Source organism: Pogonomyrmex barbatus, unplaced genomic scaffold, assembly GCF_055798465.1.
Source record: "Pogonomyrmex barbatus isolate J1 unplaced genomic scaffold, ASM5579846v1 scaffold15, whole genome shotgun sequence".
NCBI lineage: Eukaryota > Metazoa > Arthropoda > Insecta > Hymenoptera > Formicidae > Pogonomyrmex > Pogonomyrmex barbatus.
The window spans coordinates 1,594,702-1,612,654 of record NW_028297111.1 but is presented as its reverse complement, the minus strand read 5'-3'; the positions used below and the strand labels follow the sequence as shown (position 1 = coordinate 1,612,654).

Below are 17,953 nucleotides of genomic sequence, written 5' to 3'. Positions count from 1 at the left end.
GGACGAATCACAGTCGAAAACTAAGAGAATAATCGATTATGATTGGTCAATTTCTTATGGCTTAAGTCTGAAATCACCTATTGTAGATCGGGACTAGAGGCTCTTACTTTCTACTTATGTTTTTCTATGTGCTACAGCCTTAATATATGTGTTGTTTATTTGCTACTATTTCATTGCGCATGCGTGCAAGACCCATCTAGCAACACTATCTCCGTTCATTTGCGTGATTTGCTGGTCATGGACCAATGGTCGATCCGCTGCGCGTCAGTTCTTCTTGAATTACTCAGTTAGGTGTGCTTGCCAGTATGCCAGTTCGATTCAGTTCCGTTATTGTGTTCAAGTCTTGTGGATATTCGTTCGGCTATTAGTTTTCTTCTTCTGCAAGTGTACACGAAAAGTGGGTCAGTGCTTTTTTGCGCTAATCTATGGATTTAGATATGTCCGTGAATACGAATTATATCTCGTCATAATTTAATATGGTGAGTATTGATGCGCAGTGTGTCAATGTTTCTGAAAGTGTATCCAGCGCCTTGACGCACCCCAAAATTTTTAATTGTGCGAAACACTGGGCATTTTGTGCGTACCGTAATAAATTTTTAATTATTTAATCGTAACGCAAAAGTTCATATAATCAAGATTCTTAGTTACAATATTTGAAACAAATAAAAACAAATGGTCTTATATTATTTCTATAAAAACATAAGAATAATATTTATATCGATATATTTCCTTATATTTTTTATAAATAAAGAAAAAAAGAAATTTTAGAAAAAAAAAGAAAAATATATATTTCTATTTAAAAAATTATTTTGACTTTTATACAATCAGAAAATTTGTTTATGGATCTAAATATAATGTAAAAATTTCATTTTATAATTTTGAAAATAGCTAAACATACAAAGTAAATGACTAAATGTACTCAATAATTAAAAATCAATAACATATTTGCAATTATTAAGATATTTGTTAGTAATTAAAACAGAAAAACTTAAATATTTTGTATTGAAATGAATTATAAAAACATATTTTGAATAAAGATTATTGCGAAAAAAATTATTGATTTTGTATATTGCAGGGATAATCATATTTTCATTTTTTCTTACTATCTTGATTAAAGTATAATATCGACATTTTTGAACTTTTTTTAATTTTGTATTGTATTTAATTGTATCTAAATATATAGTGTGTTCTTTAAACAAAAATTTTAATAGCAAATTTGACTATTTGCACTATACTGTATAGTGATGGGTTAAATAGTTGTTTTTTGATAACAGTTATATCGATTATTGTTAAATAATAATTTTTATTTGATAACTGATTACTTCAAATCTTGAAAAATTAATAGATATCTGATTTTAATTGCAATTGAAGCAATATTTCTACATTATATATATATATATATATATATATAAAATATGAATAGATAGGAATTTTTGATATTGTTTATACCATTGCATTTGTAATTTCAATTTAACATAAAATTTATACATATTTATATACATATTTATACATATTTATAATTTATACATATATTATTAACGAAAACATACATTTTTTATAAATATTAAATTCTTATGAATGTATAAATCACAGACTTATTGTCTATAAGATTATGACATTAATTTCTCTAAAATCTAAAGGCTGATATCTCATTTATCGTATGACAAATTTTCTGAAATATATATAATAATGGCTATGATATCAGAATATAGTCCAAATAATGAATGTCTTTTTTATTAAACAGTTAATAAGTATAACTGTTACAACTCGATGACAATGACAAAATTATTGTTATCAAAATAACGTCTATCACTAATACTGCATTTTATGTGCTACTATACATGAAATTATTGAAATGTAAAGGTACATAAACATTTCAAACTACTACTATAATAAATTACATAAATAGTTAATAGTGAGTTTGTTATTTAGCTGAATATATTAATGGTTTCATCAAAAGAAGTTATCTACACACACACACACACACACAGACACACACACACACACACACACACACACACACTCACTGTATTTAGATATTTCATATGTAGCGTTTAATGTGCATTAATCCAGTTTAATATAGATAATCAAATTTATTATAATTCTGTTATTGATATCAAAATCTTTATTATCTATAAATTGAATTGAATGTTCAATTATTGGTCAACAAATATTTACATCTATGTCCAGATGAAAAGTCTGCATTAATTGACTAAAAGTGTTAGTCTTTACTAACACTTTTAGTCTAATTTTATCTTATAAAGAATGAATATTCTTATCTTATAATTGGAAATAGAGATCTTATATTGAAATTAAATTATATTTGTGAAGATAACAAATTTAAAAGTGGAAAAATAGAATTTTGCTAATAGAACTTAGCTAAAAAGTAATCTAAAATATTGTATTATGATATTGTTTATTTCATTGTCTTTAATTTTTTTTTTTTTTTCAATTTTAGCTTGCTATGGAGGAAACGAAAGAAAAAATTATATAAAATTTACATTTAATGCTAAAAGCAGTCAGGAAAGAAATGATTATAAAAGCAAATAAAAAATTTAGAGTACCTAAACAATACTTTATTTAAAAGCTGCAAATAATATTTTTTAGTTCAATCATTGAGATAGATAGATGTGTGTGTGTGTGTGTGTGTGTGTGTGTGTGTGTGTGTGTGTGTGTGTGTGTCTTAGATTTTTTACTATATATATATATATTTACATAATTTGGAATATTTAAAATATGATTTAAATATAATAATATAGTACAGTGTAGTACAGTAAAATAATGTGATATGTAATAATATAATTATCTCTCTTCTACTCATTATCCTTATTCTGTATGAAAGATTTCTTAAGTGATCTATTTTATTAATAATATTTTAAAAATTAATTTTTTAATTTTAATGACAATTATGCTACTAATAAATTATTTAATAAATACGCAAGTTATTGTTTATAATTTATATCTTTAAAGATAGATAAGTATTTAAAAATAGAATCTAGCTTAGAAAAGTTTATTGGATGATTTATAAGATTTGAATAAGTATTATTTATTAAATATTTTGTTAATGTTATGTGCTTGTGAATGTTTGTTTATTCACATAATAAAGTTGATCTTTGAAGCAATTTAGTTTTATCATATGCTAATTTTATCTCTGTGTCTCTCTTTCTTTTTTTTCTCTTCTTTTTTTTTAAATGAAGCAATTTTAATTTAAAATATAAATTATCATTATATATATTATGATATATTATGATATAGTGTAATAATGCTATTAACACATAATATTTTTCATGATAATATATTATACTTAAATGCTGTATCATAACATATTGTATTTAAATATTAATCTTTCTATTAATCTTCTATTAATCTTTTTTCTATTAATTTTTTGTCTATTGTGTCAGTTGATTTATAAATGGTTTTGTTATTCATAAATAACTTTTATAAATAATTCTGTTAGTTGTTTCTATAAAAGTTAAAAAATGCACACAGGAACCTTTTCATGTAGAAGTAATTAATTTTCTATAATCATGCATAAATGCATATAAAGATCAAGTGTGTGATCAAAGATGAAATGTTACATTAAAGAAATGTTATAGAAATATAAAAATAAACATGACATATAATATTACAAAATAATAATCAATGCACTTGGTTTTTTGGAAAGAAATTTTTTTATGATCGATTTTATTGTTTACAAAATACTTTTAGGTATATGATACCCTTTTTCTTCTTTTTGGTTTTAATTAATTTATCTTAATTTAATTAATTTATTTATTATGGTTTTAGTTAATTTATCTTCATTTATCTTCAATGAATTAAAATTTATTGAAAAATTACAAATATGTTATTTTATTTCAGACTGGATATCATAATATGTGCATATATTTAGTTATTTGCTTCAAATTATCTCTTTAAGGCAATGAAATAAAAGATTGCAAGAAGAATTTAAATATGCATCTCTTATTATAAATTTTTAGGTAGTATAACGAGTACAATTCAGAGAAATATTAAGTTCTAAATTAATTGTTACACAGATCTATTATAATTGTATTGTCAAATTGCACTAATAAAAAAATTATATTAACAAAATATTTTATTTTATCCTGAAGACAAATTTTATGGATTTACCTTGAAGGTATTATCAGGGATATCAAAATGAGGTCTCGGGGCATCACTTTATTATCAGAATATGAGATTCATTAGAATATAGATTCAAAAATCTCATAATATAATGTTTTTTATTCTATCTTATATTTGATTTTTAGTTACGAAAAATGGAATTTAGCCGCGACTATCTGTTGACGATGCCACGTACTACTCGCGGGTAAGCGATTCTTTTCGAACTCATTATAAATAGATAAAGAATTTCTTTTAGAACAATTCCGATTTAACAGAAATAAAAATGTATATAGGATCCTTTTTGAATTGCCGAAAAGGAATTTTCTTTGAGTTTATAACAATCATCTATACAATTTGGAATGTCATATATGTAAATGGACATAATATATAACAATAATATACGCACGCACGTGCGCAAGAATAGAGAATAGTTCATAAAATAATCTCTATAAAGCTGGATCTCACTATTTAAAAAAAGTTTGAACCGGAGAAAGCAGAGAGCCCATGGGTGTTCCAAAAGATTGTTTATATATGCAGTTGTCAAACTTGAAGATAAAGTTACGAACTAGTGATATTGCTCTGATAAATTTCCCCCCTCGATATATTGTATCCAACAGAAATCTCATCTCTTCTCAATGCATAATAAAACTAACAAAGGAGGACCAACCGTCTCCATCCAATTTTAATGAGCTTTGAATATGTTAAACTATAAACAAAAATAAGAGACACGTGTTTTTTTATATCTATGTTTTCGCATTTAATAGAAAACTGCAGCGTTGTAAATTTAATATTGAACTGACAAGATTAAATCAGAAAGAAAAAAAACGGGCAAAAATAAAATAAAAGATTTTAAATATACAAATTGACTGTGTATGTATTTTACAGTTTCATTGAATCTATATTATGTATATCTTTTTTATAATTTTGACCCACTAAATGCGATGGCAATATCCAGAATGTCACATTTTCCTGCTTTCACTCTGTGGATTCGATTCGATTTACCTACTTTTGCATGTGCGTATAACCAATCGTCTTGTGGAGTAAATATACAATATAAATATTACAATATTGTATTGAATAATATAAGAGAATATATGATCTTATTCATGTGTTATAATAAAATTTAATATTTTTTAATTTTTTCACATGTAATCTACTTGGAAACACATATATTTGAACATATTTAAACAATCCCTGACAACTATTGAATTATTAAGATCAAATAGGATATATTTCAAAGAAATTATTTAATAAATTTTAATAAAAAATTTGTGATAGATATTACTATAAAGTACAAAAAAACATATTGTATAGTAAAATATTAAAATCTGTAAACTACTCATAAAATACTTAACATAATGTCCAACGTTACTGTCCAGCTACTCAAATATGATTCTAATAATAAATTCTAATATAAATTTCCGATGAACATAAATACAAAAATACAAAAATAAAATTTGAGTCTCTTGTGTATTACTGAGAAATATAACAATAATATAATTGATTTGCAGATATAAAATATAGATTAGATAAAGGTTATAGATTATAGATTAGATAATTTTTGGGAAATTTTAAATAATTTTTATGCATATTTTCTTATACTTTTTATTTTATTTTATAAATTATTTTGTATTTTATAAATTGAATGTATATTTTTGTAATTTGGAAATATCTCAATATCAACTTTCATTAAACTTTGAAGATATTTTATTATTTACATTTATCGCGTTAGATCCATTATCCTTTTTTGTATATTCTTTTTGTATTTAGCAATCTTACAAAGATTGTAACATACAATTTTATTAAAATTTTGGAAATATTTTATTTCTTACGTTGTTTTACATTTTTACATTTAAAATTTTTACATTTTAGCTCCATTTTTTGTATTCAGATCAAAAAAAATTTTTTTAAATTATTAAACTAGATATGCTCTTTTTTCTAAGAAACTAAAAAGTATCACTCTAATATATTACTTCAAAGTTTAATGATTTTTGTTTTGAAAAAATTTTATTTTTTTACGAAACGTAATTAAATGAAATATTCGAACGTAATTATTTCACTTTTGTAAATATATTGTTGAGGTGAGCGTACTCACATCTTTAATATACTGTATATTAGAAGAATTTTATAAATTATATATATATTTTGTATTGTTTAGGATAATCAAAATATTTTATGTTGGATTCTTTACAATAAGATTATATTTGTTTATAAACCAGGAGAGAAGAATAAAGAACGCGCCAATATCTAACGAGGCACTATGTGTATAACTGTTGTCGAGATCATTATAAGGAAATACGCATATGCGAAAAGGAAGAAGATATGAGCATTAGAGAAAGTTCGATGGAAGATGGAAGATCTTATTTAGAAACGATCCACAGAGTAAGCAAATCAGACTCATTCAAACTTCGTTAAAGGAACCGATCCAGAAAAGGACCGATTCTATTTCTTTTACTGACTGCGGGAGCCCACTTCGCGCGAGACAATAATATATTATTAAGAGATTTTTCAGTCTAAATGATATAGATAATAAGCTTGATCCGCGTGATAGATAGATCCGCAAATAAGCAAATTATCAGTTGTTTGCGGCTGAACGCTGGAAAGTCAAAAGGAGGGTGAAAGTTTTTATCGACTTGAAACAGATTTCTACGATCCACACACACACACACACACACACACACACACACACACACACACACACACACACAAAATTAAATGATTTCAAAAATATGAAAAGAGAAAAACAGAATACGCCATAGTTTGATCAATACCAAAAATGACATTGGCATTGACTCTAATCAAAAACAGGTCAAACTTATTAGAAGAGATACTTCAAGTCGCACCTGTATCTCGCGCAAAACCGGTTGAGAGGCGCTAACCGTGGAATGCGCTTGCTTTTCAGATGATGCGGTAGTGGACAGCCTCGCAGTGGCGAGTCCTTTTATGGATATCGAAGATTGAATTTGAGAAAAAAAAAAAATTTCGTACAGAACGGAGGAGAAAAAGGAATCTAGATGCTAGGTCGGATCAAAACGAATTAGAAGAGAGAAAGAGTTATTAACAGAAGGAAGAAAAGGGAACGAGATAGAGAAAGGAAAAGAGAGAGAGAAAGAGCGAGAGAAAGGAGTGATAGTGGGGGGGAGGGATGGGCGCTGGGATGGGCAGGAGCGGCACAAGCGGTGGTCTGCTTGAGGCACTTCCAACGGGAACTCCACTTCACGTGGCAATGCTCGGTCTCGATAGTGCTGGGAAAACAACTGCTTTGTACAGACTCAAATTCGATCAGTATCTCAACACTGTGCCGACCATTGGTTTTAATTGCGAGAGAATTCGCGGCGGCATTGGAAAAGCTAAAGGTATGTCCCGTCATAATGTCTCTGTCACCTCTTTTATTCCTTCCCATTTTTCTAATACTCGATATTTTAAAACCAACATTCTTGGATTTGCATGTTTAATGGCAGGCTCTTTGAAATTTAGAATTAATTTAGAATTGGCTAATTTAGAATTTTCTAATTTAGAATTTTCTTTTTAGTAAAGATATTAGTATACCGATAGTTTACGAAATACATGCGAATAGAAAAATTTTTCATGAATTTCAAATTTCAAGGAGTTAGACAATCAAACTGTACATTTTAATTAATTTTCGATAGAATTTATTTTAATTTATTTTAATATTTTTTTATAATTTTTGTAATTTTATAAAATGTATTTTTTATCTCTTTTGAGACTTTTTTTCAAAACACATATTTTGTTCAAAATCACATATTATAAGCTAATTTCATCACTATTGGCGCCAAATTTACGAGAAAACCATGGTTACCATGGTGTTATCTATAGTAAACATCATATTCATCACGCTTATATAAGAATACAGTGTTACAAATACTTTGAAGCATCAGATTAATCAATTAAACATTTTGAAGTTTTTGTAGTCACAAAATGAAACGCAATCTATATCACATGTGACCACTCATGTGATACACTCAGACAAAAGGAGATAAAAGATATTTTCTAATTTATATATATATTTTTAAAGCTTCGTATTTAGTTTGATCCCTGGCTGAGGTGATTTTTTTGCAATATATATTTTCTATGGGAGGAATGATAAAAGGAAATCGATTATTTGGAAGGTATTTGATTATTGAATTGTTGTAGAACTGCTACGTTGTAAGTCTGCTAAAAATAGTGACATGTGGTCGATGATATAATTGTTTGAATTTATTTCATATAAGTTTAAATATTTCATATAAATTTAGCAATCAAAATCCTGCTTGCCGAGGAATTGGTTATGATTCTCTTAGTTGTTTATTAATACTCTGCTTATATCAATGTATTCTTCATATTTAGCTTTTGTTTAAGAAATTAGTCCAAAAATAAAATGATGGTACTAGATTTTCTTTTACATGTACATTTTTCTTAAAAAAAAAAATCAAAGTTTAAAATGATTAAGTCGAAATTTTTTCCATTCATATATATATATATATATATATATATAAAGACAATTTACCGTCAGATATGGGTGCTGATCATAATAGACATCTCATGAATTGCCCTGTTCCTGTTTATTTCCTCGCAAATTATTTCATTATTTTTATTTGTAATATGCAAATTATTTCTTTATATAATTATATATTATATTATATTATATATATTATATATTATATATTATATCTTTGTTCTTTTATTATTTAATAGTTATCAAACATTGTTTATTATTCTAATCTTACATGTGCGTTATTGTTATAAAATTGAACAAAAATTAAAGAGCGGATAAAGAATAAAAAAGTTGCTCTAAATTCTAATAACTGAAGTATACGGAAGTTTGATTGTAAACGCAACAAGTTACTAAAACATTATGTCATTAGAATTTTCCTTCATAAGTGTGCAGTATTTTTTATACTGTAATACAGGTGTAAATTTTCTTGTGTGGGACGTCGGCGGACAAGAAAAATTACGACCATTGTGGAAATCTTACACGAGATGTACTGATGGAATCATTTTCGTCGTTGACTCCTGCGATACTGAGCGACTCGAAGAAGCAAAAATGGAGCTTACTAGAACGGCAAGAAGTCCGGATAATGCGGGTGTACCAATCTTAATTCTCGCCAATAAACAAGATTTGCCCAGTATATATAATTTATATTATAAAATTTATTATAAATTATATTTCAGTGTTGGGTGTATTTTTATTTAGGATAAATTCTCATTTTAATTTTTTAAATATGTCTGTGAATTTGTTGACAGTCTTTTATTCCTTTGCATAATATGATACATGCAAACATACTTTTTCATATATAAAAAACTTGATTATGTTTGTAGCAATTGATTTAAATTATTAGTGTTATTATTTATAATAAGCATTTCTACATCATCACAGATATTTTCTTTAAAGTTGTTGCTTCTTTTTAAAATTTTCAAAATGTGACAAAAACTTATATAAAAATGTGAACAAGTGCATATTTTTTAAAAATGTGTTTCTGCATTGATGAAAAAATTAATTTGTTACTCAAAAGATATACAATGAAAGAATAATTTTTTATTTTAAAAACTAAAAAGTATTTAAATATATTAATATATTTTATTAAAGCTAAAATAAAAAATAGATTTAAAATAGAAATATTAATTTTGATTAATTTTATTAGTAATAATAGATAAAGAAATAAGAGAAATTGTTTCTATTATTTCTTTAAAAAATTAATAATTATCAGACACTATTATATTTAATTAATAATTAATAGAAAATTATTGCAATATTTTGCTTTGATCAATATTTTGTTTTGAAACATAATTGATTGTGTTTGAGGATAGATAAAGAAAATTAAATAAAAATAATGATATAATAAGTAAAATTATGCTTGAATCTGTTTTGTTTTATTAGTGAACTCTTTATTATTAGGTGCAAAAGAAGTTAGCGAATTGGAGAAACATTTAGGAGTATTGGAACTAGCCGGAATACCAGGTAGCTCTTGTATTCGCGTACAGCCGGCGTGTGCTATTACGGGCGAAGGACTTCATGAAGGCTTGGATACACTGTATCAGTTGATCTTGAAACGACGCAAATTGGCTAAACTCAATCGGAAACGAGCCAGGTAGGCCAGGGTTTCGGAAGACTGCACATGCGTCTTCTGATGTTGTCGCTCGCGGACAGCCTCCCGTTTGGCAATGCTAGCTACAACTTCCATCTGGTCCTCTTTTTTCCAATTTCAACGAGGACATAGTATATTGACTTCAAAAAAGTGAATGATGATCTCGAAGAGTACGATCATCTCTTTCTGACTTTTCCTCTCGGCGAAATGCTGTTGGAATTACTGGACTTGTAGTTTATGTCGATTTTTAGATGCGCGTGTGTACGCGTGTACATGGAAGCATATGTCGATGTAGAACTACATATATGAATGCAACAAAAGATAAACATTGGGAATTGTAATGATTACTATTTCTATTGTTGCATATAAAATTTTTTTATTAAAGATTGATGTTGATATTTGGAAGCATGATCGTACGAATATTTGGACAGAGTGTAAAGTACCTCTAGGCTGGGAAAGTGAAGCCTGAGAAGAAAAATTCATTATCTTTAATTTATCAGAATTAAATTTATTTTCATATTCCGCGATATACTACGTAATAAAAAATGATGCTTGGAATAAAATGATAAGTTTTATTCCGTAATATGTTGAGTTGTATTTTATATGTTTTAATTATTTTCCATGATCAAGCTGCTTTAGAAAATCTATCATCTGATGAAAGCAATTACTTCTAATTATCGTCTTAGTTGATTATATTGAATATACTAAACTTGCAATCTTCTTTTCCTTCTTTTATTATTGCAAAAATATATTTTGTCTATCGTATTCGTACGTCCATGTTAAGCATGTGCAATATTTTAAAATATGTTAATCAATATTATAGCAATGGATATCTTCTTGTTTCATTATTCACATAAAATGTGAAATAAGGTCCTTTTACAATATGAAAAATAAGGAAGTATATTTGAAACGGTATATGTTTGAGATATCTACAAATTCTTTTATCATAAAAGAATATTTTGATTTATCATTTACAACTTGATATAAAGTCACAATTTCACAAGTTCGAAATAATATTAAACTGTTAGGTTAAAAGAGTTCTTTTTAAAAAATTCAATTTCATACTGAATTGAGTTTATTTTATATGCAACAATATAATAATTAAAATGATCGTAAATATAAACGTGTGACAATGCTAGTCGATTGAGAAAAATCTATCATTGCAACGAAGAAAGAGTCGATGCGAAAGTGGTATAAATGTAAGTAAATATTTGTAAATAAATTGGAAAAGTTGTAATTTCAACTGACAAATTTCAGATGCAAAAATATATTAACACGAGCAACGAAATTGATAAATGTCGAAAAATTTGTGGCGATATAAATTGTCATAGATTATTTATAATTAGCAAAATTGGCCATTATTATTACTATAATAATTGTTGTAATAATAATTGTTGTCATATTTTTTTAATATACAGCAACATGGCAATATATTTTATTTGTATATGCGAATAATTGAAAATTGTTTAACATTTATAACTGTTTAATATTTATAAAATCCTTTATCATTTATTGGATATATTGAATATATTAATTCTCTTTAAAGGAAGTACATTATAAAATTCAATGTAGCAGTTTTATTAATTTAACTTTATTCTCTATAGTATTGTTTTAAACATCTAAATAAATTAATATGTTTACAATTAAAGTTGCTCATCGAAATGTTATTACGTGTTTCTATGAAAAGCTTTCAAGAGTTCCTACTATTCTGTTATTTATTCATGATTATTTAATATCAGTAAATTATTTTATCGTCACCAATACAGGATGTCCCATCATAATCGTATAATACATGTGCGAATAGATAGAACAGATTAAACTAAATAGAAAAGTCTTCTATTATTTCGCGAGTTTTGCAGTAATTAATAAAACATTAGTAAGATTGTACGAATGAACAAATATTCATGCAATCCAGCGGGAAATACAAGCATGAGGTAAAAAAAAAAACAGCTCAATTCTACACATGTTTGTGGTTGCTAGGAACACAGCGAGGTATTTGAAAATATGTTCTATGAATGATAAAGTACTTGTTTGTGCATATCTCTAAACATCTAATAAAGTCAGAAATGAACCGCGGCTTATTTGTAAAATGGATGTATGAAAAGGATATGCAACTAAAGAAAGCCACATATATGTGCTATATGTTTTTCAGAAAATATATGTATTGTATATTGCAAATTGTATAACTTTTTTAAAAGCAACAATGTATCTTTTTATTTATCTCATTATTCTGTATTTAAAAGTATTAAAATATAATTATTTGAAAATAAATAATTTACCATACATATTTTATGTTAAGATATGCTAAACCAAAGTATAAAGTATCTGATAAACTGATTTTTTAATAATTTCATTACTTTTGCATACAGAATAAATAAAGAAATTATACATTAACTACATTTAAAAAGTCTTAATGATCTTCATGTGATTTTTGGATGGTTATCCTGTATCAAAGCAATAGAATTATTATAATCTTTTTTAAAGTTCTAAAATTTTTATGTGGAATATTTTTTTCGAACTAGCGTCAAGTTTAAGAGATATTCTCAGTTATTTTTTTTTTTTTTTTATTAAAATAGGACATCCTACATAACATTCACTCATGTATATGTATGTATGTATAAGATATCTTAGACTTTGATAAGAATTAATAACTAACTCTTGAAGTCATTTCGAGATAAAAATCTCTTTTCATGCAATAGTCAGATAATATTTGATTTGAATAAGTGATTTGAATAAGTGATTTTAAAAACAATTGTTATGTAAAATCTAGGATACTTGATATATGTTATTCCTAGTAAAATATTTTATAAAAAAAGTTGCTCGTGTAATAAAAGGTATTCTAAGATGGAGCGCATATCGCAGTCTTATAAAATTTATAATGAAGGAATGCGTGAACTGGCGTTTTGTAGCCAAGAGATCATTGTGTGTCGAGTATGGTTGTTGTTTTTATATCGACTGTCGTTCCAAATTCTATTGTATACTATACTTGCCCCTTGTTGTGTTTTATTATCTCTGAATATTTTATCTCGTGCTTCAATCGATTGTTAAATCGCCTATTTATGTATACATATTAATAGCGCTAGCTAAGTAATTGATAATGCATAGCGCGTTAGACTGATACGATCCTTTCAGATATATACGCACGAGAATTTTTCAAATAAATGTGCCGATTCCGTTACGTTTTCAATGATAGCATTTTTATTTTTTTCTTTCCTCTTCCTTATTCTCCTTTTTGTCCTGTTTTTGTTTTTGATTTAAAAATATCTTTCAATCTTCTTTCAATGTTGCTGTCTCGATATCGTTATGTTTGCTTTGAAATGTTAGATCAAAATCATCTGGAAATTTGGAGCGATATGTAATGAAGTCATCACGTTTACAATAATCGGTAAAGAAGGTACAATATTCAGTTTCCTCATCCGTTGGTTTCGATGGCTGTAACGGTGGCTTTATTTTGGTCACGATTGGTACTGAACGTCGAATTAATGGCCGTTTCTTTCTCGTAGGCATATCCATAATGCGCTGAAGCGCATCTAATAATCGGTGCATCAATTCGAACTAGCAATCAAATAAATTACAATCAGAATATTAATTACATGAAATAATTATAAGACATTCTGTAATTATAAGATAATCTGTAATCATTGTTAATTTAAAGTTAATGAAATTCTCACTATAGGTAACAAGTAAGTAATTTAAATTCTCTACCTTTCTTGTAGCATCTTCTGCTTCTTTTATAACCTTCATTTCTTGTTGGAATCCTTCCCGTTCACAAATGCGAACAATTTCACGAGGTAAATTATCAAGCTGAAGATTAAGTTCTTCGTAAGTTCTCTCGATCCACTTCATCATCGAGAAACTATCGAGATTTGCATCGTTTGGACCTATGCAACTCTCATAGGTATCTTCTACGAAAACACGAAGATAAAGTACTTCCTCAGAGCAGACTAGACGTCGAAAAACATCTTGGAGAAGATAATTAGCGTACTCCTCGAGATTTGCCGCTCGAGTCTCTGTCTTGGCGATGGAATTCTATTAAATATTTTGATTCGCAATTACTCATTAGAGCTCATATAAAGAGCACAAAAAGCAGATATATTCCAGAATAATTTTATTAAAGCCATTATAATATTGCAAATTGATTACTGGAAACATTGCTGCATCATTGCTGTAAGATTGCAGCAATGTTAAGATGTCTGCTTTTTGTAATATTGCAATAAAATGGTAACATTGGAAAATTATATCTCTTTTGTAGGATCATGCAGATGCTTTCGGAATTTTATAAATAATGCTGCGACGTTGTTTATAAAAACCTAAATGACGTATATTTTTATATTCCAACCCAAGTAGTAACAGTAATTTTTCTGGCTTTAATAAAAATGTGCTTTTAGATTCTGTGCCTTCAGATCTTTTCAATATTTGGTATGTATACTTTAATGCACAATCTATGAATTTAATTTAAATTGATACGTACTTCCAAATCATTAATCATTGAAGTAATCTCACTGATTTCTCGTTTGATCCGTGCTTCGGTCACAGTAATAGTCACAGTCATGTCTGCCATTGGCGCAGCGAGCGATTCGAGATGTATGAGTGCATTTAAATTTTGGGTTTCCATCGCTCTTAAAATTCGAATTAAATCGAAAGGATCTTCGAAGTACAGCTCGGTTGCATCCATATCGGCGATATCCTGTTCGAATAATTCTAATACGAAAAAAATTGTTTATACATTAAAAAAAAAACTCACTTTTGAAAAGTATTCAATACTAAATATTCTATTTTGAATTACCTATTAAATTTTCTAAAGATACATCTTCATCTAGTATTTTATATCTGCCAAACAAATCCGTAGTATCGACAGAGACGATGCTCTGTTTTAAGTCGAATTGAAACGACTCATGCTTGATTTTCCAAGCGACAGGTGATATCCGATAAAGAAACATTTGACACATTTTTACCATTCTCCAACTTTCTTCCAAGATATAAACATCCAGTCTACTCTGACCAAATTGTTTCGCGAGCTCATCCTTTTGAGCACTAATCTTTTCAGTTAATATTACTTCACGTTCTGCTTCCTCTAATAGACTCATACTTTTCTGATGATCCTTTGACAGAAGTTCCTCGAAGCCACTTACATATTGTTGACATCGATACTTTTGTAGAACAATAAAATGGATAAATTTATCAAATTTATCAAAATATGTTCATTTAAGAAAAATAAATCATATCTTATTCATTAAAATTCTTACGCAAGTATTTTTGAATATAAATTATTTTTGTTGTTATTGATAATAAAAAAAATATATATATATATATATATATACAGAATGTCCTAAAATTCCCGCATTTGGAATACACTACGTGATTCTTTCTTTATGCTATAGACATATCTCTTATTCTATAAATATTTCTTTAAATATATTAATTATAATAATATTGATTTATAATTTTTATTAATTGCATCTTATACCTGTATTTGTTGTAGTCGACGTGATTCTTGTTCAAATTGTTGATCAATATAGATACAGTCATCTTTTTCTTGACCAATGAGGATTCTTGTTTTCAATATTTCTCGTACATCTCGAATATATTGTTCCAATGAAAACTTCTCTTTCACAGATCTGCCAGATAATTCTGTGAAATATTGTGGATATATATCTGTTATCGTGGTAATTATCTTATCTGGATCCTTAAGTTTCTTTACTTCTTCTATGTCTATTTTAATGTTTTTCTGTACGAAATATAGATGCATGAATAATAATTATGTAAAAAAATAAAAAAATTTTTTAATTTTTTAACAAATTTTTTGGATGTTATTCATCTAAATGATCCATCTTTCAAAAATATAGTTTTATGTATAAACAATTTTATAATAATTATAATAATTAATAATACAGATAAAAAAGGATATAAATTAAAATCATTAACATTTTTAATAATTTATAAAAATTTGCATGCATTGCAACATAACTAATGATAACTAATAATCTGTGAACATTATCGATTGATTATAATGAAAATTATTATACTGCATGGTAAAATTGTCATAAATACTTAAATTGAACTAAAAATATCATGTAGTGTTATAAAATTATTTGTCCCTACACTTGATATTTATTTTTTATTTATTTAAAATAATAAAATATCATGAATTGCTTAACATGTAAATTTACTCATTTTACTAAATGTTTTAATAAAATTTATCAAAACATATTTTATTAGGTATTGCAATAGGTATTAATAGAGAAAATAAAAAATTTTTTTAAATATGATGTTCCATGATTATTCCATGATTTTTAGGGTAAATTTTAAGAAAAAATTTCTTTCTTTAAAATATAATATTTTATTCTAATAAAAATATATTACAGAAAAAAAAAGGACCGTTATCTCTTACTTTTTTAATGAAAACAATATACATTAAAATTCTTGTAACTGAAAGACATAACTTACATGTAATTTTTGCAAAGTATTTTGGTATTGCGAAATTTTAGTAGGCCGATCTTTGTAGATTTTTCTTTTAGATATTGCCTTTTTTTTCTGTGCTTTCCACCATTGGAGATAAGCCAAAGTTTGAGAGCAGGAAGGAAAAACAAAGGGTGATTGTTCATCCTTTATGTTTTCTCTGTACAAGTATTATTTTATTTTAATTGAAATTGTTGTATATTATAAATATATTTTATAAAAAGGTAATGAGATATAAAGAAATTATGCTAGTTAGAAATGGAAACAGAGATAATAAAAATAAAATTTTCCTTGTCATTTCCAATATTAAAATAATTTATATTTATTATATATATCATTAAAGGTATATATATCGAAAAATTTAATCAAAAAAAGAAACGTTAACACAAAATAAAATATTAAATTGAAAATTAATTAAAATTAAAAATTAGAAATTAGAAAACAACATTTTATTAAAAAAAGATTTATTTTATCATTTCGATTTATTTTGCTGTATAATTATTTCTTTTTGATTATATCATATATATGAGTCTCTATACATAAAATTTACGAACCAAGAACATGACGGAATACGATTTTATAAAATATTTAAATATCGATATAGATTATAAATAAATTATATGTTATATAAATAAGATAAAGATTTTATCAAATATATCAGATAACATATCTAAAATTTAAGAATAAAAAGTCGATTCTATTATATTATATTAATACTTTTGTATATAATTTTATCAGATTATTTAAGCAGAAATGTTTGTTTTATTTCACACAAAAAAAGCGTGAAAAGAAAATAAAAATATTCAATTTTATGGTTAACCTTGAAAAATTTCTATGGTGATAAGTATTATCATTGAAGGTCGACTTAGTCCAAGTCGATTTCTTGTGCGTTGTTGGTAGAATCCTTTGATCGATTTCGTATCGTTCAGAAAAGCTCATCTTTTCTTTTTCATTAATCAGGATTAGAAGACATTTGTAAAACTTCAAAGTAACTAAATGAGAGAGAATTATCTGTCAAAGATTCTAATTTGTTTGACATGCGCTTTGCGTACTTACTAAGAGCTATATTCAGGATCGATATATCTTCGTCTCACACAGCACATTTATGATTTTGATTTTTGGCCGACAGTTTCGGTTCTTCAAATAAATCACAAACTTCCGGTTGATTACTTTGAATTTTATTGATTTTTCTTTTAGAATTAAACAATAGATGACAATTTTGGCTAAGGGATTCCATTAGAGCAAGTGTATAGAAAAATTCCTAGTAAAGAGGAGGAGAAGGAGGAGAG

At 26.4% G+C, this 17,953-nt stretch overlaps 2 protein-coding genes across 7 annotated transcripts; one reads left to right on the top strand and one right to left on the bottom strand.

Moving 5' to 3' along the window:
• Positions 1–224: 224 nt before the first annotated feature.
• Positions 225–13,392, top strand: Arl4 (ADP ribosylation factor-like 4). 4 transcript variants are annotated; one of them, XM_089073327.1, is made up of 6 exons: positions 225–479; positions 4,266–4,324; positions 6,339–6,501; positions 7,022–7,475; positions 9,030–9,245; positions 10,016–13,392. In XM_089073327.1, exons 4-6 carry the CDS (start codon positions 7,265–7,267, stop codon positions 10,210–10,212), a joined length of 624 nt encoding a protein of 207 aa, XP_088929453.1. In that variant the 5' UTR covers positions 225–479; positions 4,266–4,324; positions 6,339–6,501; positions 7,022–7,264; the 3' UTR covers positions 10,213–13,392. The 4 variants fall into 4 exon arrangements, with proteins under 4 accessions (XP_088929453.1, XP_088929455.1, XP_088929456.1 ...); XM_089073329.1 differs by lacking the exon at positions 4,266–4,324; XM_089073330.1 differs by lacking the exon at positions 6,339–6,501.
• Positions 12,753–17,952, bottom strand: LOC105425444 (cilia- and flagella-associated protein 100). Of its 3 annotated transcripts, none has more exons than XM_089073313.1 (8): positions 17,721–17,952; positions 17,485–17,656; positions 16,653–16,824; positions 15,673–15,933; positions 14,992–15,355; positions 14,677–14,906; positions 13,911–14,234; positions 12,753–13,760 (listed from the first exon to the last, which is right to left on the bottom strand). In XM_089073313.1, exons 2-8 carry the CDS (start codon positions 17,601–17,603, stop codon positions 13,473–13,475), a joined length of 1,758 nt encoding a protein of 585 aa, XP_088929439.1. In that variant the 5' UTR covers positions 17,604–17,656; positions 17,721–17,952; the 3' UTR covers positions 12,753–13,472. The 3 variants fall into 3 exon arrangements, with proteins under 3 accessions (XP_088929439.1, XP_088929440.1, XP_088929441.1); XM_089073314.1 differs by having other exon boundaries at positions 17,485–17,645; XM_089073315.1 differs by lacking the exons at positions 16,653–16,824; positions 17,721–17,952 and having other exon boundaries at positions 15,673–15,836; positions 17,485–17,687.
• Between the last annotated feature and the right edge of the window lies 1 nt (position 17,953).